We start from the raw sequence: 27,479 nt of genomic DNA, 5'->3' as shown, positions 1-27,479 counted from the left end.
TTTCTGACTTTTTCAGCTACAGCCCTCATGACTTCCACAGATTATCTTCCCACCCTTGGGAATGCTAGAGAAATTAGAAAAAACATGTCCTCCAAAGTGAGTAAGAAATACCAGCCTCTTCCAGAGAGTGAGTGCAATTAAAGATAAGAAATTAAAGAAGTTTGCGGACTCAGACAAGTCTGAGCTTTCCTTGCATTTAGCCATTTCCTAATTTGCAGGAATCATTAACTTGTAGAAGCACTTGCCCCTCCAGAAAGCTTTGTGTGTGTCATTAGTGCCGCCTAAGAGATCACGGGGACTTTGTGAAACCTGCTTCTCGAGAAAATTCAGATCATATCTAAGGAAGGTTTTTATTCTTTGTCCAATTTATCATGACCACTTAAATTTCAAATTGCAGTTATTGAAACATTTAAAGAATTTTCTATGCAGGTGCCAATCATCAAATGGCTTTTTTTTGCTGTGAACAGAGGTTACCCAAGTGTCCAGAAAAAGGAAATATTGGGGCAACTGCAAACACTGAATCTAAAAACAATGATGATTAGATGGAAATTTCAGTGTCCTCGAAATCTGAAAATATTCTTATCTTTTTGAACCAGCATTTTTACCTCTAGTATTACCTGAACATACTGGCAAAAATATGGGTGCAAGAATATTCCCTGAAGTTTTACTATCAATAGCAGAAAACAAAAACCCAATGACAACAACAACAAAAACCACCGTAAAGTTCATCCATAGTAGCATACCATGTCCATCATCCTGTGCAATGCGAGGCAGCTGACATGAACTAGGAGGTAGAATAACGGTTAATAACGGGGAAAAGACTAAAATTGGTTGGGGAGAGCATTTGCAAGACAATGTTTATTATGAGACCACATTTGCAAAAATATTAATGATACTCAAAATGGAAGAAGAAGAAAGTGAGGCTTGTATACAGAGAAGAAAACCAGTTGGTGGTCTGTGTGCAGCACCATTGCTCATTTTTCGTTGAGGTGTGAGATTACAGAGAACATGCACTTTCAGTGATGTATTTATTCATTTCACAGATACTGTATTAGACGTCTGCTTCATACCAGCTGTATTTCAGGTGCTGAGGATCCACATAAAACTTAGAGACGACAAAAAAATCTTCAAATAAGTAGATTCACATTTGAATTTTGAATAAACCAAGTCTATTATTATGAATAATGAGATATATTTAAGGTAAAAAGATAGGAGACCATGACCAAAGAAAAGGGGAGGCAGAGCCTGGGTATGTCAGTGGGCTTTCCTATCATGGAGGTAAAAGGCTGGTAACCAAATAAAACCAATGGAGTAGACCTAATTTTAGGTCTGTCAGTCTAACAGTCCCCAGGATTTGAGCCATGATGTAGGGGCTTGTCTTCTAGGCCAGATATTATTTTTGGTTGATCACTTGTTTGTGGGTGGAAATTGAATATTGTAACTGGTTCTTGTACTTTTCACAGACACTTATTTAAACAAAAATGTATATTCTTTCCTGTTCCCTTTATTATATTAACCTTACTACTATGAAAAACTCATCATAGAAAAAATTATATTAGTATTTGTTCTTTTTACATTGAGAAAATTCTGAATTCTCAAATGAAACAGGTTAATTCCTTTTTAATAAAATCATTGGTAAGGTGCTAATAAAGGTCAGTTGGAATTTTTCAGTTTTCATTAATAATAATTGTTTTAGTATAAACTGCAAATTTCACACTGTTCAGAATTGTCTGGGAGAATTTAGTAACATGCTCAGAAATAACTTTTGTTCAAGACCTTACCGATCAGGGTTTCTTTTGGTATTTGAGCACAATCTTTAACATGCTGCAATTATGTCTTTAAAATTCAATTGAAACTGGCAGAGAAGCAACTGAATCTCTTAACTTTTTATATTAAAAGTATTATTTCAAAATTTTATACATAGTGTTTATTCAGTAAAATTCAATAAGTTTCTACTGAGGGCCTTCTCTGTACTTGACATATCAATGAATATGGTATAGACTCTGCACTCAAAAACTCTTAATCTAAACAGACACACAGTGAGGTAAACAGGAAAACAATACAAGTGTTTGGGGGTGTTATTTATAAATGTGTATGGAGTGATTCAGTGTTTCTTACCACTGATGGATATGGCCTGTACTTATCTAACCAAGGAGTCCCTGAAAAGCAGAATTAAACAGTCAGTAATCTCTTCTATACTGAAGTATAGTGGGACAGGGTCCCTTACAGGAGCAGTGAGAATCTTCAGGCTAAATTGCTGCAAATTCAGCACCTCTTTCTCTTCAGGCTCCCTCGAAGTTGCCTCAGTGATTAAGAAATGCTTGATCTTGCCAATTATGTGTGCCACGAAGTTCTCATTTTTCCAGCTTTGCTTTTCTCAGAACCAGATGCAGATAACGAGCAGTTATTTCTTGTTAGGAGAATACAAGTAGGAAATAAAAGGCCTCTTTAAAATAAAAAAGTGGATCATCAGGGAGGTGTGTATATGTGATTATGGATGAATGAGGAAGAGCTGATCTGCTGTGTGCCACCTTCTGAGGATATTTGAACAGTTTCTGTTTTGTTTTTGTACACACACACACACGCACACGACTATCCAAGTATATGTACACATCATATTGAAATATATGTACATGGGTATCCCCTCTCTTTTAAAAAAATATTTTTATTGATTTTTAGAGAGAGAGGAAGGGAGAGGGAGAGAGAGAAACATTGATATGAGACCAAAACATGGATCGGCTGCCTCCTGCATGCCTCCCTATAGGGGATTGATCCCACAACTCCCCTATGTGCCCTGATGTGGAATTGAACCTGCAACCCTCGGTGCCCAGCCAGCCAACCAACCAAGCCACAACAGCCAGGGCGCATGGATATCCCCTCTTATAATTCAAATCTTCAGTATGAGAGGAACATTGATCAGTTGCCTCTTGCCTGGGGATTGAATCAGGAATTTAATCAGCAAACTTTCAGTGCACAGGGCGACGCTCCAAACAACTGAGCCACACCGGCCAGGGCAACTTTTTTTTTCTTTACCCCTTAAAAGAGAAGTGCACAATGATAACTCCACAGATTCTTACAGGGGCCAAGTCCATTAGCCCAACCACCCTGGTAGGAATGGACCATGAAGCTGCCTGTTCTACAGCTGAGGAGATGAGAGCTCAGACAGGCCGAGCAGCTTCACCAGTTCCACAAGCATTCACTGAGAAACGATTCCTTGGACTCACTTTCTCTCTTAAATGGCCTTCACCTCAAAATGGACTTGCCAGTTCTCATTTACTTCCTTCAGAGGCAAAAACAAGACACTCCATTGCTTATTTAGTAAATAGAGATTTCCTAAACGAGCAGTATGAGGTAGATACGGAGTTTTTGCACACACCACTTCTGATCTCTAAAACCTGAATTTATATCCTGTGTCAACAGCTGTGGTGCTGTGGTCACCTGGGTTCACAGTCTGGGCTTTTATTCTGCCCTGCTGCTCCTACTGCCTTTTCTACACCCAAATACTTCTTGAAATTACAGATCAAAAAAACAAACACCTCACCATGTTTGAAAAGGTTAGACTGCTTTTATTTACAGCATCTCAAGTTTCAAAGACAGGATCCATGCACAGTAAACAAGCACATGTCCTACCTCTGATATAATTTGATTGAGTTTACGTTCATAGATTCCTTTTTAGAGCCGTCACTTTATAAAATGCAACTTGGCTCTGCATATCTTGCCTTACGACGTCAGCTCTCTGAGGCCTCCAGTATTACCACAGGCTGGTCTTTTGTTTAACCCCTACCCCCACCCCAACCAGAGGAAGATAAAATGTTTGACTGTCATATTGGTGTCTGTGTGCTCCAGGTGGGAGAGTTCAGAGCCCATGCTGCTGAGTGGACGGCCAACGTCACGGCTGAGTTCAAGGAAACCAGGAGGCGGCTGAGCGTGGAGATCTATGACAAGTTCCAGCGCGCCACCTCCATTAAGCGGAAGCTGTCCGCAGAACTGGCCGGGAACCACAGCCAGGAGCTGACCCCTTGCAGGAGGACCCTGTCTGTGAACCACCTCGCCAGCGAGAGGGACGTCCTGCCTCCCTTACTGAAAACTGAAAGCATCTATTTGAACGGATTGACGCCACACTGTGCAGGGGAGGAAATTGCTGTCATTGAAAATATTAAATAGCCCTCTCTTTGGAGAGCCTTAGGCATAGCCATAGGTGAGGACTCCTAGATGCTCTTTAAGACTGTTGCTGGTAGCATTTTTTTAAATTGTGCATGAACTCCAAAGGGGGGGGAAATAGAGACACCCATCACGGTCATCTGCCATCCAGAGGATTTGGAATTCTGAGCCAGCACTATCTTCTTGATGATGCTTGTTGAATGGTCCACTTTCTTTGACCAGTGGAATACAACAAGCAGTGTCTGATGCCTTTCTGTGCCCAGACTGTTTTTCTTCCTTTCTCCTAATGTGCCATGAGGCTTCAGAATGAATTATCATTGTTTCTGGTAGGAATGTAGCTTTGAGGGATGAGTCCTTAACTTTTCAGGGTCTACCTAACTGAGCCTAGATATGGACCACTTATGGATGACAACATTTCTTTTTGTAAATGGCAAGAGAATCTTATGCAGCCTTTTACCTAAGAAATTTTCTGTCAGTGCCTTAACTTATGAAGAAACAGAACCTCTCTAGTTAATATGTGGTTTCTCCTTCCCCGCCCCACCCCTAGGCTCACCTGCAGTCCTTTACCCACGACTCCCATTTGAATACCATACCTTGCTGGAAACTGTGTGTAAACTGACTGAAGTGGTGATGCCCGAAGAAGGAATAGATGCCAAATTAGATGGACATTGAAGCAACACTCAGAAACCCTAGTGTAAAAGGCACTGCATAGAAATGAGGTGCACCGATGGCCCCTCTGAGTATTTATTTGTCTCAGGTACCAATGGTACATATATATACAGTGTAATTATTACCAGGCCGGTGAAATTGGCTGTCTCCAGTTTTTTCCTGGCAGTATTTGGAATTTATCATTTATTAATAACTACATTTTTAAAGGTGGAAGAAGAAAATATATATATGATCTGACAGAAGAAAACTGTTAAAAATAGATATTATTGGAGGCAATTCGAGACAATTGGTGTGAATTACCATTCTGATGAAAAGAAGGTAGCCAAACAATGTGTTATGAGCATTTGCTAATAAACGTTACACTGCCAGCATCGATTTGCTTTTTGGTGTATAAAAAAGGCTTATGTGATTTTCTTTCTTTGGGTGACTTTTGCCAGTCGAGGGGAGGCGACCAAGCAGGCAGGGCTGGGCTGGGCGCAGGCCTAGCCTCCCGTGGGTGTACCTCTGGAGCTGTGACTGAAGTTGAAACTGGGATCACTGTGATTTTGCGCAAGGAGAATGCAGATTGCAGGCATAATTCATCTCTGACGTTAGAGGAAAAGCTGTTATAGCACAATTTAAATCTTGAGAGCTTTTTTGTTTGTTTGTTTGTTTAGATAGAAAAGGCCGGTAATCCTTATTAGTTTAATTTTATAGCGTGTAACTCTTTGGATGTTTCCAAAATTCAGAAGAAATTCAGTAAAGGCACCCAATAGATTGCTACTCTTTCTTTTATTTTCATACTCAGATCTGCTGTACATTGTATATATAATTTTTGAAAATGCAGAAAGAAAATGATGTCACTAAATATAATTGCAAAACATTTCTTTTACTGTTGCGGGGCATATCTAAATAAGTGGTATTCATATTAGAGTCTTAATAATAAACCCAGGATCTTAAAAAAAAGAAACTTAATAGATGCTTATTTTCCAAAATTTAAATTTAAGCTAAAAATGTAAATATTCAGTTAACTTGTTAAAGGTACTTTTATAAACTTTAAAAAAATTCTAACTGAAATTTTAGAAGGTCAGGCTCTTTGAGAAAGAAAGCTACACCCATTTCCTCAGTAACTGTTCTGAACGTTGATATGGTGGACTGCACCATGTATAAACTGTGAATTGTATTGACAAATAAAGTTTGTAATTAAAGTCAGCGTTTTCTGAGTCTCCTGCTTACTGCTGAGAATTGAAGCCTGCTTCTGACTAAGGAGAACCGCGGGATGTCGCTTTCCATGCTGAGTTTTCTGTGGCTCCTTCATTGAAAAATTTCAATAAATATTTTTGAAGCAGTATCACTACCCTGGTTAAATACGTGCCGAATGTTCTTCTTGATGGCTATTCCTCACAAGTAAAAACCCTGAAATTTCATTTTTGAAGTATTTTAAATAGCATCTAAGTTCCAGATTGTTTTTAAATTATGACATATCAGTATCTTATTTTATTGTTGTTAGACCTTGTCTTGACACCGAAATAATCTGAATGCCGCTCACAGGCACCTGAATGCTTTTCGTAAGAAAGACACTAACATCCTGGTAGCGCTGAAGCTTAAAGAAGGTCCTTGCCAATCCATCTCCTAGACTTCATACCCCAAATATTTGGACTACATACCTTGTCGATATCTTATGTACATTTACTTATTCATTCGCAAGCAATTCGATGCTCAGTAAATATCTTAAAACTGGTCCTCAGCGTTATCCTCAGGTTGGGGGAAAATCTAAAAATGCATGAATATTGTTTTCATGCTTTATTTTGTTTACTTCTTGTAGAGAACACTGATAATGATTTTGACACAGTCTGGAGTTTTCTAGTGAGCTTGTTTTTTTTTTACTGGACCAGTTTAAGAGTGAGTACTTTTGCCCCAAAGGATGTTTGAAAAAAAAGTTAAGTACTAGAATCAGCAAAAGTAGGAACTCTCTGATCTGAAGCCTCAGACATGGATTCTAGACAAGGCTCCACCCACCTTACAACTACTAAACCTTAAAAGTGGTTATTTTGGAGTTCTTCCCATTTATTACATAAATCTATATACTTTGCTACATAGTTCATGTCACACACTCTGTTTTTCAATAATATTTCACTCTCGCAATACAGAAAAGACTGAAACTTCTAACACCAAGAGGGAATTGAATAATTTGTGTCTTGGCCTTCAAAAAACATGAAAAACAAAAACAAGGGAGGAGTGGGTAGGGCTTTGTTTCTTTCTCAAATTCTAAGGAACATGTGACACATAGAAAAGACCAACTCCCACCTCAGTTTGTGTAAAAAATCTGTAGAATTCTTTGATTCTTAAGGTTAGAAGTTCAAACAGAGTAAAGGAAATTTTAGGAGGAATACTAAAAAAAATTTAGACATTCTGAAGATGTGAGATAAGTATTTATGCCTAAGAACTGGAGGCCCAGATCAACTATTTTGTTTTCCTTTTTAAAAATATGTTTGCTGTTCTAGTAAAATCAGAACTTATTTGTGGTTTGCATTCCTTATTAATGTGTGAGTATAAATTTGCTTTTGTGTGAAGTAAGAAATGTCTCTATTTGAATACTCATAACTCCATTAAAATTAATATATGAATTTGCCTTCAGTGAGTTTACTGTAAATGTCCTTTTATAGTGAAACTTACTGACCTTGCACATGCTCATGTGTTGGTTCCAAGATCGCATGGACCAGCATGATTACTTCTTAAAAAATATACGTTTTATTGCTCTTTTTTTTTTTTGAGAGAGAAAGAGGAAGGGAGAGGGAGAGAGAGAAATATCTATCAGCTGCCTCCTGCATGCACCCTACTGGGGATCGAACCCCAAACCCGGGCATGTGCCTTGACCGGAATGGAACTGGAGACTTTTTGGTGCATGGGAATATGCTCAACCAACTGAGCTGCACAGGCCAGGGCAAAAAGGATATAAAATCAGCTACCTTTATAATATACTTTATAAAACCTTGTTTCTTTCCCTTAGGTCATGATTAGAGAGCTGTTCATCACTCTTCTTATGTGATTATCTGTCTTTCCAGTAGAATGTAATTCATTGGTTTTAACTTACTATGTTATTTCCAGATACCAGCAAAATGCATATAGTTAGATGCTCAAAAAATACTTGGTGAACAAATGAATGAAAAAGAAAACGGGTTTAATTACTGTAGCCATCCGAAGGACCTTTGCGTATGCATATCCCAAATTATCTCAGTCCCACAAACATGTATCTGTCCCCTTCTGCTGGCTTATAGTAAATAGGATACAAGCAGCAATTATTTCTCCTATTAGCTGACAAAAAAGTGAGCCAAGTCTTTCACTAGACAGACTTGCAGTTTATTTGTCACTCCTACTCCTTATAAGCAAGGGTTTCATTATTTTTGTTTCTCAAATTTTGACAGATACTATCAGAGCTTTTTGAGTATAATCTAATCTTGAAAATTTGTTTAGAAATCAATTGCAAAACAAATTTGCTAATAGTAGTAAGTGGATGCCTTTTATTAGAAGGAAGCAAAATGCACATTTATTATCCTTGCCAAATAAAATGTAGCTTTTTCACGCTTAAATTTATAAGCAGTCTGGGAAGAAATCCATTATTAGGCACATTTTGAACTGTATCCAACAGAGAATGTTAGTCATTTACATGGTATAATTTTGAAATTAACTCATAGAATAAACATTGGTTTTCATTCAGTTTATGCCTGACATTGTAGATGTATCCCTTTTCACACTGTCCCATTAATACAGAACAATCTGTAGATGATTTTTGTCATACCATCTCTTTTGTTTTAAAAACATTTTAGATTTTTAAATATTATTTCATTAGATTGTATATTTCTGTATTTTTATTAAAAATTTTAAACAAGCATCAGTAAGTGGCAACAATAAAGATAAAGACACTTAAAAAAAAAGTATTTTCCACTGGAAGCTATCAAATTAGAAAGAAAAAAGAAAATCACATCTAACTTTATAAAATACTAATTTCTAAAACTGTAAATATATTTAAATGTGCCTGAGTATAAAGTTGATAACTGCCTTCAAATCTTTTTAACTTGAAAAAGAGCAAATTACATTTATCAATAAATATATAATGAAAAAAATAAGTAAAATTCAGAGACAGATTAATAATCATATTAAACATTTTGAAATAAAATCAAAACATGGATAACAGAATGTTAGAATGGAACAATAGTAGGCTGAATAATGCCCGTCCCCTGGAACTCTGTGAATGCGCTACTATATATGATAAAAGGGACTTTGTTTATATGATTAAGTTAATGGTTTTGAGGTTATCCTGGATTTCCTGGGTGGGCCCAATGTAATCACAAGGGCCTTTTAAGAGAGCAGGCGGAGAATCGGTCAGTAGTAGTAGATGTGACAATAAAAACAAGAGGTTGGAGTGATGGGAGGAAGGGATCTCAAGCTAAGGAATGTAGATGGCTCTAGAAAAAGATAAGAAGATGAATTCTCCTTTAAAGCCTCCAGAAGGAAAGCATCCTTGCTAACACCTTGATTTTAGATTTCTGACCTACACAACGGTGAGACAATACATTTTTTAAACCTCTAAAGAAAAAAAAATTAAAACAAGCACCAGTAAGTGGCAATGACTGGACCAGACTCAAATTTTACCACACCCAAGTAGTTCAGAGCTGAAGGGTAATAGCACCAAGATATTGTCAAGACATGTAACTAACCCATCCTGTTTCTCAGTCAGGTGCCCAGTTCAGAGTTGACACGTGCACTGAGGAAGGCGACTCTAATATCGCCAAGGTCTCGATATGTACAAGCAGATTCGCCCAGTGTATGAGTCTCTTCCATGATTACGCTGCATGTACAAACAAATGGTTCACCAAGTCAATATTTTTCGAGAGCCTTTAATGTGTCAGTCACTGGAAATACTAAGAAGCCAAATAAGCATCTGCTGTCTAGGAGACAGCAGGCAGGGGTGGGACAGTGACATGCGGCACCAATGAAGATTCTGCTCAGTGCTGAGGAGCCCTGAACAAAAGGCTCTTGCCTTTGTATGGATGGGGAGACTGAGGCAGAAGGAAACGGGGAAGGGCTAGCAGTAGAAAGTTACTGAGTCAGGGTGGGGGAAAGTGCCTCAACTGAGCCCCAGTAAGGAGGCTTCCGAATGGAGGCCCCTGTGTCTGAGCTCTGGCCTGCAGCTCGGTCCAGAAAATCCCAGTGTGTTGCCTGTGGGAAGGACAGTTTCCCCCATGACGCCAGTTTCCCCCATGAAATGCCTATGGTTGGGCCTGAAAGATCACCCATTGGATCTTGGCCTGGAGTGATCTCAAACTTTAAAAGAGGCAGTAATGTGAACAGATCTGTGCTTTTAGAATAACCACTGGTGAAAGTGTGCAATAGATGCTGAGGGAAAAGATGAGATGCATGGCAGAAAGTCAGAGGACCTGTGGGGTCCCTGAGAGAGGGATTTGGGTCTGAACCATAGCAGGGCACTGGGGAGATGCCGGTGCCTCGTGCTAGCATTAGGGGCATGGGCTACAGGAAAAGGGGAGAAAGTTTGAAGGAGAGACTGATGTTTTGAATTTAAGACACCAGAATTGCTGACTGAGGCTCTGTGTTGAAGGCAACTATAGACATTATATACTGGAGTAGAAAGTTGGGTCCATGGCGGAGAGAAATAAAATTAATACATTTTTATAAACAGAGGTGACGCCTGGCTGGGGTGGCTCAATTAGTTGCAGCATTGTTCCATACACCAAAGGGTGGCGGGTTCGATTCCCAGTCAGGGCACATACCCCAGCTGCGTGTTCAACTCCAGTTAGGGCACATGTGGGAGGCAACTGATCACTGTTTCTCTCTCACATCAAAGTTTCTCTCTCTCTCCCTCTCTCTAAAATAAATTATATATATATACACATACACACACACACACACACAGTGTCCCAAAAAAGAATGAACATTATAAAGGCAGTGTTTATTAAAATACATTTCATTTTGAAAATGTAATAGAATCTAGAGCTATTGGCTGTTAAAGGCTATATACATTTTTTTGGGAATACACACACTTTCTCTCTCTCTCTCTCTCTCTCTCTCACACACACACACACACACACACACACACACACACACACACACAGAGGCCATGACTGAGCCATTTATATGGCTCCTAGTGTCTAGGCAGCCAAAGTGAAAAATGAAACATTTTCAGTTCAGCCCCCAAATTTGTTCAAATCAAGGGAATGAAACCAATGAATGAGGAGAGGTAGGTAAGTTGCCTGCAGTGCCTTCTGAATGGGCTTGACTTAATTCAAGCGCTAAACAGAGAGCTCTCATGATTAGATTAAGTGGACTCGAAGCCATTTTTGACGTTGTGGTCTGAAATTCTTACGTGGCCATCCGTGGGCAACCATCATAACCAAGGGAAGTGGTCAGAAAGTAAAGAGTTCCATCTGCTGTGCTTGCCACAACCTGCATTAGCGAGGTCTGCATTTCGCAGGTCAGTGGCCTAAGAACAAGCCTTTCTGAGAACCCTTTGCCCTGAGGTTCCTGTAAATCCTCTTGGAGCCTTTCTCCCCCTGGTTCCCTGAAGAAGCCTCCTGCAATAGGGTAGTCTCCCTTAAAAAGGTCTTATTCTCATCTGAATCTAAATAGCAATTTCCTGCAGTAAAAGGAGACTGCGTTTCCACGGAGGAATTAAGTACACTTCCTATTAATTTGTGAATGCCCTCCGCATGGCAAGGCTGAATTTTAAAGGCTTACCATTTGCAGTTTGAAAATTTCTTACAATGGGCTGTGGAACATGACCCACATTACAATGAGGGACTCTAAGTTCCCTGAATTCTTTTGGCAGTGGCTCTCTGCAGAAAAGTATCTATTTAATCAGATCTTGATAATTTTCTGCCAATTAGGTGTAGCAATGCCCTCTGCACAGTGCAGAAAAGTGCACCGAAGATCAAAGATTTGGATGCGTTTCACTTCAGTGCACTACTTAGCCTAGTGCATCTGGGCCTTTCCAAATTCCTCTAAATTGACTGCTCTGAAATTGTTACTTAACCAAGTGAATCTGACCTCTTTGTTACCAGGACTGTGAAGAACCGAAGCTCTATATCAGTCTTTCCCGAAAATATTGAGTGAAAACTACCTTCAGGATTCTTTGGGAGGAAAAAGAATGTTTTGTGGTAAAAAAAAAAGGGGGGGGGGGTGTACAGTACCATACAGTATATTCAACTCCCTTGAAGGGCCACAACTAACATCAGTAAGCTAAAGGCTTACTTGCAAAACAGTGTGGCTGTGATACCAGCATGCCTGTGGGATGCTAAACAGTGTGACAGCTCAATTAGAAACAGAAGGGTTGTGGAACAGCGTAGCTGTGGGGTGGCTCTGGGACCAGGGAGCCCTGTGGCAAGGGCCCTCTCCTGCTAGACAGCTCGGCTGAGATGTCTTCGATGTTCTAGCCCAGAATCACAGCCTTCAGTCTTCGGTGGAAAAGTAAAATGTGCTCCCTGACCCAGAGGGGAGCTAACTTATAGAGAGAAGTCACTGCCCCTGGTCCCTGATTGGGTTGTGCTTAAGCAAATGAGGACTCCAAATCCTTGTAACTTTGTTGGTCCAAAAAGCACTGTCCTGATTGACCAGAATGAAACTGCTCTGATTGGGGGAGTGAAAATGCTAAGAAGAGCGGGGTTTACAGCTGCATTGCTCTTATTGGAGAGGGAAAGTATCAGTCTTACTGGTTGAAATACAGTTTCAGAAACTCCTTTGTAAGGGTTGGCTGTATCCTGCAGGGGCGCAGTGCAGGCAGGCAGCTCAGTGCAGAAGGCAAGCGGCTTGGTGCAGACGTCTTCCTGACGGCCAGTTTGTATGCGAGGGCCCTGGTTAGAAATGGCTGCTAGGCTGGTATTATTTTTTTTTTGGTTAATCCTTAGGCGAGGATATTTTTTCCATTGATTTTTAGGGAAGATGGACGGAAGAGAGGGAGGGAGGCAGGGGAAAGAGAGAGAGAAACATTGATGTGAGAGACACACATCAACTGGTTGCCTCCCATACATACACCCTGACCCAGGCCAGTCAGGGATCGAACTTGCAACCCAGTTATGTACCCTTGACCGGGAATGGAACCCAAGACCCTTTGGTGCTCAGGCCAACACTCTAACCACTGAGCCACACTGGCCAGGGCTGCTAGGCTGTTTTTTAATTTGAGACCAGTTTGCCACCAGCAGCCCTTCTTCATAGGTATCTTCTTTTTGGGGGATTGACACCTGTGAAGTGTACATGGGGAGGGAGCTGGTGTATTCAAAGAGCATCTACTGACTGCAGTGCTAGTCTGTTATCTATGAAAGGAAGGAAGGGAAAACAGATTGGACAAGAGGAACCTCAGATCACAATACAGGTTTTTAAATTCTGGCCCTGCTGATGTAGAATCCCCAGGTATAGTTTGGCTTTTAAAAAATTCTACCTCAAGCAGAAATAACCTTTTTCTAATATCCACACTATATTCAGATATTGGCTGGGAACAGCCCGGTAGAAATGTGCCCTGGTGTGAATGGAACCCCAGATTTTGCAGTTAGAGGCAACCAGCAATGCGCCCTACCTCAGTTTCCATGAAGGGCAATCTGAGCAGGGCACTGCCATGGCCACCGTCCATTTTTCCATACCTATTTGGAGAGTACCTCCTCCATAGTTCCTGTGAGCTTCTCTTCCTGAGACGAAACTGTTACAGAGCAGAAAGAGTTAGTCCACCTGGCACTAACACAGCCAAACACTAAACGCTGAGAATTGCCGTGGAGGAAGATTGGCTATTTTATTATGAATGACACCACCCAGCAGGACAGGAAGCTAATGCTCAAAAGCTGGAACTCCTGATCCAGGGTCCAGGGAGGGTTTTTATAGGTATAGAGGGGAACAGGTATGTGGAAGCACTGGTGGGACAAGTCTTAATTGGATGACCTTGGAGCTTGGCCATTTATGGCAAAAGGGTGTCAACACGGGATCATCCTGGACAACAGCCTCTCTGTTCTGAAAGGGTCCCAATGTTCAAGTTCTGGTTACGTCCTGGTCCTTTGGATCCGTGTGTCTGTGGGGAGCAGCAAGACTTCGGTTCTGGGTGCAGCTAGAGATCAAAGGCCTCTCCTCTGAGCATGCTTCAGCTGCATGGCTTGCAGTTCTGGTCTGTCGTCTCTGAAAAGCAATTCAGTATCTCGTTTAACAGGATAGGAGCATTTTGAGCTGGTTTTTTGGATACAGAACTTACCAGAGGGAGGGTACTAGGGAGACCTATAGCTCTCATTTCTGCAACTGGTCTTGGGGTTGCAATTGGCACCTGTTCTTTTAACCCACTATTACATTTCCCTCGCTTTCAGCAGGTCTTGGTGACTTACCTGATGGCGTGACCCAAACCTTAATTTTTGAAGGCTCTGAATCCCTGGTAATTATAGCCACCTCAGGTTGTGTCGTTGCTCATGTTCATTTCGAGTCACAGTTGGGTAACTGAGTACCTGGAGACACAAAAGTGAATTGCAATTGGTTTCACATACTCCTCTATGCCTCAGTTGTATAAAAACTGTCCTATGCCTTCCTGCTCACTGGGGCTAATTATAATTACTCTTACCAAGACAGTGCTGCTTCTCAGCTGATGAACCATGGGCACAAGGAGTGCCTGGCAGCAGCCAAAGCTGGTCTTTCAATGGGATCCTCACTGTGTACCTCACAAGGGCGTGCCTTCTATGGGGACCAGAATGGGCGGCCTTGCGAAGCTCAGAGAGCAGAGGCAGGAAGTTTCCCAGTGAATCACTGCGAAGGATTCCACCCCTTGGTTCCCAGGCCCTTGTACCCTTTGTAGAGAGGGCGCCGTGACATGCAAAGGTCTTGATTTAATGAATATGCTACCTCCTGAAAGACAGTACCTCCTCCTTGAAGTCTGTGGCTTCCAAGCTGGTGCCTGGACTGTGTGCTTTTCAATATTTTCCAGTAATTTGTGGCTACATCATGGACACCCTGAGGCTGTGTTTCTTTGACTTTCATTCTATTTACAAATTTTCATGGAATATTAATTATGGTTTCAGTGAAAAAGAAGCATTGTACCACGGGCAAGAAATCCTATCTGCACCTCACCATGGAAATAAAAGTAAAAATTGTGGAGGAAAAGGGGCCACATGCTAAACCTGACAAGCTCAGGTAAGGCCTGCGTGGTGGCCTTGCAAACTCAGAGACCTAAAATAACCACAAAGGATGGCCTGAAATTAAAACTTTTTAACTAAAGTCAGTCTATGGTGGGTAGTCATGACCTAAGGCAGTATTTTTCCTTCACAAAGGTTAATTTTCACCTCAACTAAGCTGGTCCTTTGTCTTTTGCAACTGAGATAACATAACTGATTAACATGCCTTTGCAAAACAAAGTGATTTCCCCTTTTTCCAGGCCCTCAACGCACCAGGGCAGGGACCAGGAATCTTCTCATTGTTACTGATATTTTGTTAACTGTTAACTATTCTGTCTCCACCTAGGTAAAAGAAGTTCTGTGTCTATCATTTTACTTTTTATCCAATCCCAGCGGTCCTCCCCCCACCCCCCCATGCCGCTTTGCTTTCCCCCACCTCCCTTATCTATCACCAATGCATTTCATGTCACCCACTTACGGCTCCCCTTTGATTGTAATCTATAAAGCAAGGTGCAAAACTGCCATTCTCCGGAGCATTATCTCAGTCCGGGGAGGTTTTGGCTTTCTGGCAATTGTCCACAGTTTGGCTCAAATAAACTCACAAAAATTCTTCACGGGTTTGAATGATTTCTTACGTTAACAAAATGACGTCTCTTATTTTTAACACACTATTAAATATGAAAGAAAATATGCATCTTTTCATTACTTACTGCTTTCTAAAAGTTCACCTGGGTGAAAATCTCTGTATTTGTGGAGTTTTGCTTCGGCTGCTAAGAATCACTTCTGCAGGTAAACATGTTCTACTCAATCTCACTGCCAGTTATAAGAAAGGAATTAGTTTCTTTTCCGATCCTAAGGGACTATATTATTAGATAAGAAAACAAAAACAAAAAACTGAACAAGTCAGGATTGACCCAGAGGCAGGGAAGGTTCTGGAATAGCCCGAGGGTGATGCCGACCATAAATAAAATGTACCAGGACTCTACCTTTTAAATGGATCTATATGTCTAATGACTCTGAAACCAAATTAGATGCAATCATCTCAAATAAGTGTGTAATTACAGCCTATCCGATTACATCTATTCAGAAGCCATATTTCTTTCTTTGATCCATTAAAGTTAGTAAGGGGAGACTTTAATTAGTGCCAGCCCTCTGAGAATGAAGACTACGAAGATTGATAGAGCCTGGAATATTCGTGGTTTCAGAAGTCTCATTTGCCCCCAAATACATTTCCCACTCGTCTCCTAAAGGAACTGTCTTTTGAAAACCCCAGAAGTGAATGTATTTGCAAAAGAGACATAATGTTACCCCAGTGTCGACACATTCCTCTCACTTCTGGGATATTAGCTCTAAGAAATAATTTTAGGGAGGAAAAAAAATCTGTGAATGCAATGATGTTTTAGGAGTGTGGTTTATGTAACCAGATGCCCCAGTCGTCATTAGGTCACAGGAGCTAATGGGGCCGCATCATTAAGAAGAACTGGAAATTCTTGGGGTCTTTTCCTCGCCTTCTGGTCAATGCTATTCCCAGGGGCGTCTCCCACGGGCCCACAAACAAGTGTCCCGGTGAGCCTCTTCTTTGCTTTGTGTCTCTCACTAGGCATCACCATCTCTCATTAAGGGAAACACTCCTCCCGTCACATCTGTGTCCTAGTCTTGGTTCTAGTCCTAATCCTGCTACTACCTAATGATCACACTACTGTGTGATTTTACCAGCCCTTCTGGGTTGGGGACCCAAACCAGTGTCCTTCTGCTCAGTGCCATTCTCACCAACAGAACAAGACTGACTTCAGTAAAGCAGAGCAGAAACTTTATTCTTGATCAAGGAACGAATGGAGAAGGGTGAGCTCATGCACTAATGGTGACCTCCTCGTGAATGGGAGGAGCCTTCTGTATTTATGGGCTGTGGCTGGAGTGACTAATTCTTTTGGGCATGTTAGTTACTCTTTTGTTGCATTCTGCCCTTTGGCATATCATCCCTTTTGCACACGATGGATAGTCCATCGGCATCTTGGTCTTTGCACTTGGCACCTTGGTCTTTGGGTTGGGGAATCCTTTTCAGTTCCTGTGAGCAAGCACAGCACCTGATATAGGTTAGGCATTGAGAAATGGTAGGGTCTTTTGGATGACAGCCTGGTGACAACAGCAAGCAAAGTGAGCCTCAGTTTCCCCATATTGCAAATTCAGGGCTGCAACTGAATATCCCTTTAAGATAAAAATTTCTGATAGCATTCTGCCTTCAAGACCACGGAGCCTTCTTTTGTAATCTCCTGAGCCATTAAAATCAATCTGCTACGAGGAGAAATAGAAATGGAAATGGAAAAAGACTAAGGACAGGCCAATTCAGCCACTGAGAGATGAAAAGCAGCACAGACTCATATCGCCAGTGGAAGGAACAAGTGCTTCGTTTATGCTGACATGAGAAGAATTCAGCTACTTTCATTTTCAACCTTATTTCAGGCTACCGAGATCCACTCAAGGCTGTGAGAGAAAAACCCAGGGCCCTCTGGTCATTAATATTTGGAACAAAGGGTGCCACGATGCTTGTTCCCTTGTGAGCGGCGTTTCATTCAGTGGAGACCATAAACATGTTTGGCATGTCTCCGTTGTCACTTTCCTAGGGAAGGTCTTTAGAAAGCACGCTGGCATGCCACCAAGTGGAATATCTGCTCCTCTAATTTCCCATACAGAAGCTATTTATCCGTCTCCAAGGCAATTCCAACTGCGATGTCTCAGAAGCAGATTAGAAATTTAGAGTCAAGAAAGACTCCAGTCCCTGCTGGACCCAAGTGATCGACTGGGTGTCAGGCATCAATATGAACAAGAGCAAAACAGACGAGAGACATTAACATCTACTGAATAAAGATGGAATGGCTAATTAGCTGTTAATTATTAAAATACAATTTTTTGCAGAGGATACGTATTATAGCTACATGTTGTTTAATCTCTACAGTGAGTCACTTGCTTGTCTTACAGTAATTATTGTGTGAAAGTTGCTTGAATTCTGTGAAAGCTGCTTGTATTTCCAGCAGAGAACAGTGTCAGCGATTACGCTGACGTGGGTTAACATCTTTGTAGAAAATGCATTTTGACTGTCATTTTCCCAGTGTCTTCATTTACATTCCAAATTCAAATTACACTCCAAAAATATTGAGAAAGCTCAGAGTAAAAGACACATGTAATGAAAAATAAGATTATAGCTGAGACTTAAATTCGAGTTTTCATACCAAGGCTTAGACATATACAATCTTTCTCCTTTGACCAACTGTAAAAATTTGTGAATCGGCTGCCTGGAGAGGTTGGGATTTGTTTGCTTCCTTCTGTACCCAGAGGGAGGCATTAAGTTTGAATGGGCACATCCTATTTTTAGGCATCATTAGGAACTTTATAAATATTGACATTGAATGATTCCAAGAATCTTAGAAAGTGGACCTTATTCCTCTCCTTTTACACGTAGGGGAACTGTCTGTGTCTCTTAGTTACACCAAATAATTTACTTAAGACAATACACGGCATAAACAGAGAACTGATAGTCTACCCCAGTGTCCTTGGACTCTAAGATGGATGCTTTCACTACTGCTTGTGCTCCAAATAGAAGACAATTTGAACACTGGTTGCGATAAGAATCAACTTTGTGCAAGCTAACTACTCACAGGCCAATCAGAATTGTATTTCTCAGTTTTTATTCCTGGTGAATTGTGCATATATCATTTATAGATTTATCTGAAATGTACACTTTTAAGTATTGCAATGCGTAAGAAGAGATGGAGAATGAAGCATTAACGAGATTTTGTTTTTTAAGGTCCGGTCCTTCCCTGGTTCTACTAAAATGTCCATTTTCCAGGTTTGGTAACTGATCCTGCCATAGGCAGTCCTCAATTTTTCCTTCTTACACTGATGCATGTGACTTCAGATTCACCAGTCTGAACATCCTCGAGTCAATCTATTTTTGCATATCCAAATGCCTTGACTCACCTAGAGGCAAGGCAGATTTTGTGAACCAAACTAGATGCGACTTTTGGGGAGACGGAGCTGCAGATACTCCCAAGTGCTCCACGCTGGGGTTACTACGAGCCACCACTGGCAATGGCATTGGGGAAATCTCATCAATGTCTGTGAGTCTGTAACGGGAGGTCATCGTTTTATTCCCTGGATTGCACTTAGCGACCACCAGACGTGGCAACAGTAGCAACCCTGCGTGACGTGCAAGTTGTTGGACAAGTTCTGGGTGGTATGTTCTGGGTAGGTAACAGATGCAGAAGATAGGAGCTCACTTTCTCATGACCCTTTTTGCTCTTTACACATAATGGATTCAGTTAAGGAAGAATATACTGCAAACTTTATATAAGAGGATGAATTAAGAATAAATAGCAATTTCCCTGCCAGTGTGGCTCGGTTGGTTGAGCACTGTCCTGTGCACCTAAAGGTCACCTGTTCAATTCCTGGACAGGGGTGTGTGCAGAAGGCAACCGATCGATGTTTCTCTCTCTCTCTCTCTCTCTCTCTCTCTCTCTCTCTCTCATCTCCCTCTCCCTTCCTTTCTCTCTAAAAATCAGTAAGTATATAAAAAAAGAATAAATAGAAATCATCCTAGAGTCCCTACATAGAAGAATAGTTTCTGAGGAACTGAAAGACTTTGTCAAAGACTCCTTCATGGTGGGGAGACCGCAGATTGACTCAGTAGACAATGGTAAAAATTTAGTGTTATTGGCTGAGTCCATTCCTTCTCCCTTGCACCAAAAGTGGAGGAGCCAGAGAGTAACAGTGGAAGTTTCCTCTTGGCTCAGTTCTGGGGTCATTATTGTGCCTGGGATATTGCAGATACTAGACTTGGGGTCCAGTTTTCACATAGTAACACCAAAACATAACTATTGTAAAGCTGTGCCTTCTGTTCAGTCTCAGCTAAGTGTTGTATTCAGAAGACATACATAACCAAATGGCCAAAATGAACTGTAATAAAATCTTTACTGCACCTTGGATGAAAGGTCTGAAAATGATGGCAAACTGAGTTCAGCTACTGCTCTCTGAAGGAACTCCCAGTCTGGGATAAAGAAGTTTTGCTGGGGTAACTCTCACAGAAATGGCAAGCAGATGAACAGCCCACAGGAAGCCGACAGGAAGAGCAACTCTCTTCCATGTCTATACGATTTTATAATTTACCCCTAGCACCCTCTATTAGCACAGACTAACCTAGAGCTCCATGACAAAGCAGAAATGGGGTTCACACTGTGCAAGTGTGGATTTGGAATTGAGGGGCAGTAACGCAATAACTGGCACATTCCACCCCTATGGCCACTTAGCATCCACTCAACTTTCTACACATATTTTCACATATATACATATAAATATGCCCTATCTTCTAAGTCCACACAACTATCTTTCTTGCTCTTGGAGACATTATCATCCTCTCCTCAACATGAAAAGATACAAAGTCTAATAACTAGTGTACTTATTTGGGGGCTCTACATATTACCCCTTGACTTCAGTCCCAGTCCCATCCAAATATTCTCTTCTTCCTTCTTCTAAGACCCATTCCATAATTCCATTGATTCAGCTCAGCTGGTCAAGGTTCTTTCCCTGGTTAAGGGATCAAATTCATTCCCGAAGAATCTGAGTCCTTAGTGAGTTTGTCTTCCATTGTTGTAGTTTTCCGTTGACTTTCATGATTGGACATAAAAGTACTAAGAGGTGTTCCAAGAATTTTCTAAGCCCCAGACATAATCCTTCCTGCCTCCTTTGTAGATCATCAAGCTGATTTCATCACAGAAACTGGGTTCAGTCACCGCAGCCAACAGAGTAATGCCCATTTTTGTCTGTCGATTTAGTGGCACAAGGAGCCTTATATGGTGAGGTGACAGGCTCACCTTCCACTTCAGTGGAACCATTGTTGTTGCTCTGGAGGAAGAATATCTCGCTTAGGAACAAATTCCTAAATCATCAGCATCAGTGCTCAAAGTTGCAGGAATAAGAATGAAAAATTCTTTTTTTTTTTTTTTTAATATATCTTTATTGATTTCAGAGAAAGGAAAGGAGAGGGAGAGAGAGATAGAAACATCAATGATGAGAAAGTCATTGATCGAGCCCACAACCCGGGCATGTGCCCTGACCGGGAATCGAACCCCGATTGCCTGGATCCTAGGTCAATGCCCAACCGCTGAGCCACACCCGGCCGGGCAAGAATGAAAAATTCTGTGAGTGGCTTACTCGGTGCAACAATAAGAGGAGTCACTCCCACTTCCACCCCTTGCTGCCTGGATCTGTATATTCTGGCTATGGGAGGAATGGCACCATAAAGTGACTGACACAAATCATATACTGTATCCTGTAAGATAAAACCCCATCCCTTTCAAAGCAGAGTCTTCCAGCTGATGCCACCGCCAAGTCTTCCGTAGGCTATTCCAACATTATATTAAGCCAGTGTTTCAAGGTGATGAGGGACTGTTGTGAAATCAATGAATCCAATAGGTATGAGTTCCTTGATGTCTTTTTGGCTAAAAAAAATGAGTTTTTTTTTTTGTAGAAATGCTGTGCGGAATACCATGGTAAATGAAAAACAAATTAAAAAAAAAAAACCCTTCTGTAAGTCCATGAGTGGTGGTTCTAGGGAAAGCAGGTTGTGCAGCGAAGAAAATCCATGTCCAAAATGTGTGTCTATTCCAGTGAGGACAAATCTGTGGCCATGTGGGAAGGAGTTCAATGTCATGAGCATTGTCCTGTAGCTGGGGAGTCCCTCTGGGGGATGACGGTTTAATGATCCTGAGTGTTGCTCTCTGCTTTTGGCAGTTTAGGCATCCTCTTACAGAAGATAGTCATCACAGAGCTGTACAAAGCTGCAGGTACTTTTCATATGTATGTGTTTCTCAATAGCTTCGTGAAGGGATTGTCTTCTGGGCCCTCTTGAGCGGGGGGAGTTAGCATATTTGTGTACAGTTTGCATGTAATGTGGTTCTCTGACCATGACTTGAGCTGAAGGTTTAAAGACCTGTGTTTATCATTTCCATTCTGTAAGCACAACAATGGGTTCACAAAAATCCATCCCATTCCACAGTCCTTATACGTGTCCTTACCCCATAACAGTCAAGAGCAGTAATGACTTCAGTCTATTTCCCAAGGCACTTGCTTCGGTAAATACCTCGTCACAATCAATCACAGGTAGCAGCTTGATTAACTGTAATGAGACTACGTGCCATGGGCTATCAGAATCCCATTTCCCACTGGCAAGGAGCTCAATACTGCATTTAAGCTCAAGAACATGACCAACTAATCCCAAAATAACTTCAAGGATTGGATTCCTAAATTGACTCCTAGAACCAATTTCTATGCAAGGGCTCACTCAGGAGACAGACACAACACTGCCTATTTGAACCAAGAAAATTACATACAAAGTATTGTTAACTAGTTATAAAGTTCTTACATTAGTAAAGGAAGGCCTGGCAATAGGACACTAAGATATCTAAGATATCTATTACAGAATGTAGCTACTGCCCCTAGGGCTGAGGTAACAAAGGGAAGAGATTGGAATTATTAAGATTTAGGGACTCTAGGGAGCTGAACTGCAGACAATAGAGAAGAAGATGCTGCTTAGCCAGTGCTGGTGTATCTGAGCCCAAAGGAAGGGCCCTGTGGGCGTGGGACCCAAGCCTCTGGAGAGGGGGCATCAGACCATTCTCCCTGGTGTTTCTGGGAGGAGGACAGGATGAGTCTAATAATTCTGCAAGTGTAGAAAAATCTAGAAACAAATTTCAGCTGCTGCAATGGGGGAAAAAGAGCTGTTGTTATGGGAGGTGAAGAAACAATTCTGAAGTGATGCTCAGAGTGACGGCCCTTGGAAGAAATAGTGTGATTGTTCCTCCTGCAGCCTTGCGGTCTCCCTCTAGCGCCCCTTGTTGGTAGAGCCTCACAGGGAGTAGCTGGCAAAGCCAGTGTGGTTTGCAGAGCTCAGGCCTGGAGTCACAAAGCAGAGTATAGAAAGGTGAGCCTGGAGCTGGGGACTGAATAACTGTCCCCAACGACTGAATAACGGGCCCTTCTTCTAATTCTGCCCTTATCTCCATGAGTTTTATGAATCCAAAGCAGGAATCTGTTTAAAAGATAGACAATATTCTATGTTCAATTAATTCAATAAAATTATGTTGTTCCCTGTCCCCAAGGCATTTGGCACTATTGGCAACTTGGGCCCCTTCTCTTGGCCTTTGTGGTACCACTGTCCCCTGGCTTTTCTGTAACTTTTCTGACTGTTACCTGTTAGTCTCATTCACAGGCTTTTGGCTTCGCTATCTTTTCCCCAAAACCTACCCTTCCTCCTGTATTTGCCATTTCAACAAATGACATTAATTTTCACATAGACATCCAAGCCAGAAATTGAAGAGTCACTTTCCTACCTTATCCGGCCTGGGCATTTCGATGGATAGATACCCAGACCGGAGCGTTCTGCTTACTCCCTAGTCACCCGTCACATACCCTCTCCCACTCCCTTCCATTTTGCCCCTAACTCGCCCTCATCATTACTCATCAGGCCCCTTCTAACGGACCCCCCTGCCTCTACTCTAGGCCCTTCTAACCCTCCCACCACACGTCCCCGCTTAAACTCCTGCAGTGGTTCCTCCCACTTCAGCTCAGTGGTTGTCCCCCAGCACGGCACTAGAACTGCCAGAGGACCTTTCAGAAACACAGATGCTGACCCTGCCACTACAGACTTCATTTCGCCTTGTCTGGACAGGTGCCCAGTCTTTTATATTTTTTAAACATTTCCCAGTTGATTCTAATGTTCAGCAAAATTGGTGAATTTGAGTCTATGTATCCAGTGCTCTTTCCACGCTGCCTCACTTCTGCTTCTCTAACCACATCTTCAGAGCTTTTCCCCAAATCATCACGTGTCCTAGTCTTCACACACCACTTGTTTTCTTGCCTCGAATGTCTTAGCCACTCTTTCTTTTCCTTATAAATTCTTCATCATTCTTTAAGGCTCAACATAGGCACCAACCTGGGAAGGGACTGTCCCCAACCACCGAAGCTGTGTAAGGAACAGCTAAGAGCACAGGTTGGGGAGTCTAAAGTTTTCACCATTTATAAAAGCTATCCATCTGGCCGTGGGCAAGTTGCTTTGCCCACCTAAGCTTCAAACCCTCCTCTAAAATGGTGGTAGTGTCTGCCTCAGAGGGCGGCACACCAAGTAAAGAACGTATTTGCACTGCCCAGCATAGCGCCTGGCAGTAGATGTCATCTAATAACCAGCCGCAGCATACACCTTGTGTTATCTATCTTTCTTCCCCATCGGTTGTAAGCACAGCCTTGGCAGGGACTGTATCTTTCATTTGTGTGCCACGATCCTTAATACAGCATCTGACACATGATAGGTACTAAATAAGTGAATAAAAATATGGTTCCTGTGCTAGATGTCTCAGGGCCTATTAAGAGTGAGAGTCATGAAACTAACCTTACTCTGTAAATTTTTAGTCCTCCTTTTATCTCTTGCAGTTACACAAGGGTGGCTCATAAATGTTTTTTTAACTGACTTCCATGTGGTAAGTGATATAGCACGTTTTGCCCCCTTAGTTCACAATTGAGAATTGTTTACCTATCTCAATTCCCATTTGTACACAATATACTCAATTTTTTCACTAATATTTATTGAGTATCACACACATCAGGCATCACCCTAGTTACCAAGGGGAGATTTGTGAACCTCTGCTTTGGCTCTTTACATATTTAGTGATATATAAGGTGTGGAAGAAGGGAAGGGAGGAAGGAAGGAAGGAAGGAAGGAAGGAAGGAAGAGAAGGACAGAGAGAGGGAAGGAGGGAGGGAGAAAAGAAAGACCTCTGAGCTGGCTGCTTTCTCCACGCACCTTCCTTCACCATCTCCACCTTTGCAAATTTCTTCTTTATTCTCCATGGTATTTTTTTTAAGTTTATATATTCTCTTAAGACCTATTTCAAATGCCACCTTTCCACAAGGCTCTAGTGAACATGCAGTTGAAATGAATAATTTCCTAGTGGATATGTGATCACTGCATTTTTTATCTATTTTTGCACCTACCACCTTCACATCCTGCTGGAGACAACTGGTCTACCTCCAACTCTTCCAGCAGACCATATATCTTTATACTCCTCACAATATGTAGCATAGATCAATACAAAACAGATATCCAACATCTGTTTTTTGTTTTTTTTACTGCAATTTTATCTATTATCCAGGAGTTATTGGGGTTTTTGTTTTACCTTCTTTTTACCCTCACATATTAGAATATTTTTACCACAATCAACGGGATTATCATCACCATCATCATTATTATTTTTATGATTACATAAGTTGTAAAAAATAGTTGAAAAAGTGAATTTCTTTCTTTAAACTTAATGGGGGAAAATGCAACCACAAAATCACTATCTTTAAAACTTCTGCAGTGAAGGTAGAAACATGCCATAAAAAACACAACATATTTCTGAAACCTCAATTTCCTGTGAGTCATCCTTGGGGAAACACAATATGAAAAGAATCAGCACAGATTCCAGATGGGAAGGTTCCTTGAAATACCCTCAGAGTTGCATGAGGATGTCCTCTGAATTGTTTGTGATTTATTAGTTTATATCGGGTCTGAACAAGAAATGTGTGATTCAGCCTGATCTTTTTCTCTCTCTCCATGTTCTCTTATCTCAAGTGTTTCACTGGAAATTGCCGGAAAGAAAGAGGATTTTTTGAGTTTACGGAATTCAGTAACAATACTGAAAACTTCTTAGAGTCACTTGCTTTAATAGCAATAGCAATATTCTGTGAATTAATTTTATACTACTAAAAAGAAACAACACACTGTGGAGGTTAAGAGCGCAGAACCTGGCATTAAATTCCCTGGGTTTGAATGTTAAGCCCACTAGTAAAGAGTTGTGTGGCCATGAACAGGTTACTTAACCTTTTTGTGTCTCAGTGTCCCAATCTGACCTAACTCTTAATTTGTATTTGCATCGTTAGATTAATTAACACATATCAATTTTAGGTTAGAACAGAGTAGCACTCAGTAAGTCTTAGATATCATTATTAGCAAAATTATTAAAATTTTTATCTTTCCAACCTTACCCTAAACATGCTCCCTCTCCCTCCTTTCCTCTCTCCCTCTCTCCTCCCTTCTTTCCTTTCTTCCTTCTTCATTCACAGACTTTATCGAGGTATTACTGTGGTCTAAGTACTTCTCTATTTTGCTGGGGAGAAAGAGGTGAACAAAACAGGAGGAAGAGCCTTTGTTTATGAGGAGGAATCGGACAATAAACAAACAGATCTACAACATAATGCTAGAGAGCAGTGACTGATAAGCACTGTGCCAGAAAACAGGGCAAGGTAAAGCAAACATGTGATCATTTCAAGTACAGAGAGGAGGCAATGATATATGGAAATCTGAACTGAATGTAAGTGGATAGTTGTTTCAGATTTCAGTATATCATGTGTGCTTGCTGTTTTAGACTTGTTCATTGAAAGTGCTCATCTAAACTTCTATACTTTGCTTTGTCAATTTGTATTTGTCTCTAGGGTATCTGGAAGTCCAGATTGTCATAAAGTAGAGCTAACCAAGAAGAAAGGGGACCTGGAGACTTGATACATGCTGCAGGACCTGTAGGGAATCTACAAAGCCTATAAAGCAATGGTGGAGGGCACATCAATTTCTGGCCAACATTGGAGTAGCCTCGGTTAAGTAATAATAGTAATGGTAGTATTTTACGAATTATGAAACAGACTTCAGGAAGTTATGTGACTTACCTTAGTTTCATAATTTGTAAACTGGGAATAAAAAACCTACCCCATGGAATTTTTCAGAGATTAAAGCTAATGGCTAAAAGTGAAGTGCAAGTCATTCAAACCTGTGATGGCCAGACTCCCAAATCCATGGTATTTTCACGAAGCAACCCTCCTGATCCCAGCAGGCAGACTAACATCTGCATCAAGGATGTCTTGCCGGAGCAGGGAAGGTGCTTGGGTATGAGGTTATAGATGTTGTTAGAAGATACAGGGCCTATTAGGACAAGAAAAATCTCTCAGACTATTAGAACTAAAATTCCTGGCATTAAAGTAAAACAGAAACTTGGACAAGAGGGAAGAGATTTGGAACATGGGTTTAAGACTGTAGCTTATTAAGAAGCCCAGTTATTAGAAATGGGCTACTGGTTGATATGAGATTAACAGCAAATTTTGCCTTCTATTTCACCAGAAAATCTATAGGTCTTCATGTTTCCCATATGGGGATGGAGCCAGTGCTTATACTTTAAGATAATGTAGAGGTAAAAAAACAACAACAGACAGTTATGATGATATTTTAAAGTATGTATGTCAGAGATACACCATTATTTTTGGTTATGAGTTAGTATTCATAATCCTTAATACTTAGGATTCCTGATCCTTAATCTTTAAATAACCATGGATACCATATGTTATTTGGTGGAAAGTTTCAGAGGTAGACACTGTATAGTAGAAAGCACACAGATCTTGAAATTAAAATCCGAGTTTTGATTTTAATTCCCAATCAAGGAGACCTTACAC

At 41.1% G+C, this 27,479-nt stretch overlaps 1 protein-coding gene across 2 annotated transcripts in view; it reads left to right on the top strand.

Moving 5' to 3' along the window:
* The window catches only part of KCNK2 (potassium two pore domain channel subfamily K member 2), a 137,853-nt gene extending 131,833 nt beyond the window's left edge, over positions 1 to 6,020 (top strand). The window contains exons 7-8 of one of the 2 annotated variants that reach the window (XM_081121588.1): positions 3,847 to 4,198; positions 4,709 to 4,792. In XM_081121588.1, coding sequence (XP_080977714.1) covers positions 3,847 to 4,164 — 318 coding nt within the window. In that variant the 3' untranslated portion in view covers positions 4,165 to 4,198; positions 4,709 to 4,792. Of the gene's footprint in view, positions 1 to 3,846 lie in introns of both variants that reach the window. The other variant, XM_081121589.1, reaches the window with a different exon arrangement.
* The last annotated feature ends 21,459 nt before the right edge of the window (positions 6,021 to 27,479 follow it).

Source organism: Miniopterus schreibersii (assembly GCF_964146895.1).
Source record: "Miniopterus schreibersii genome assembly, chromosome: 19".
NCBI lineage: Eukaryota > Metazoa > Chordata > Mammalia > Chiroptera > Miniopteridae > Miniopterus > Miniopterus schreibersii.
This window is presented reverse-complemented; position numbering and strand designations above follow the sequence as displayed.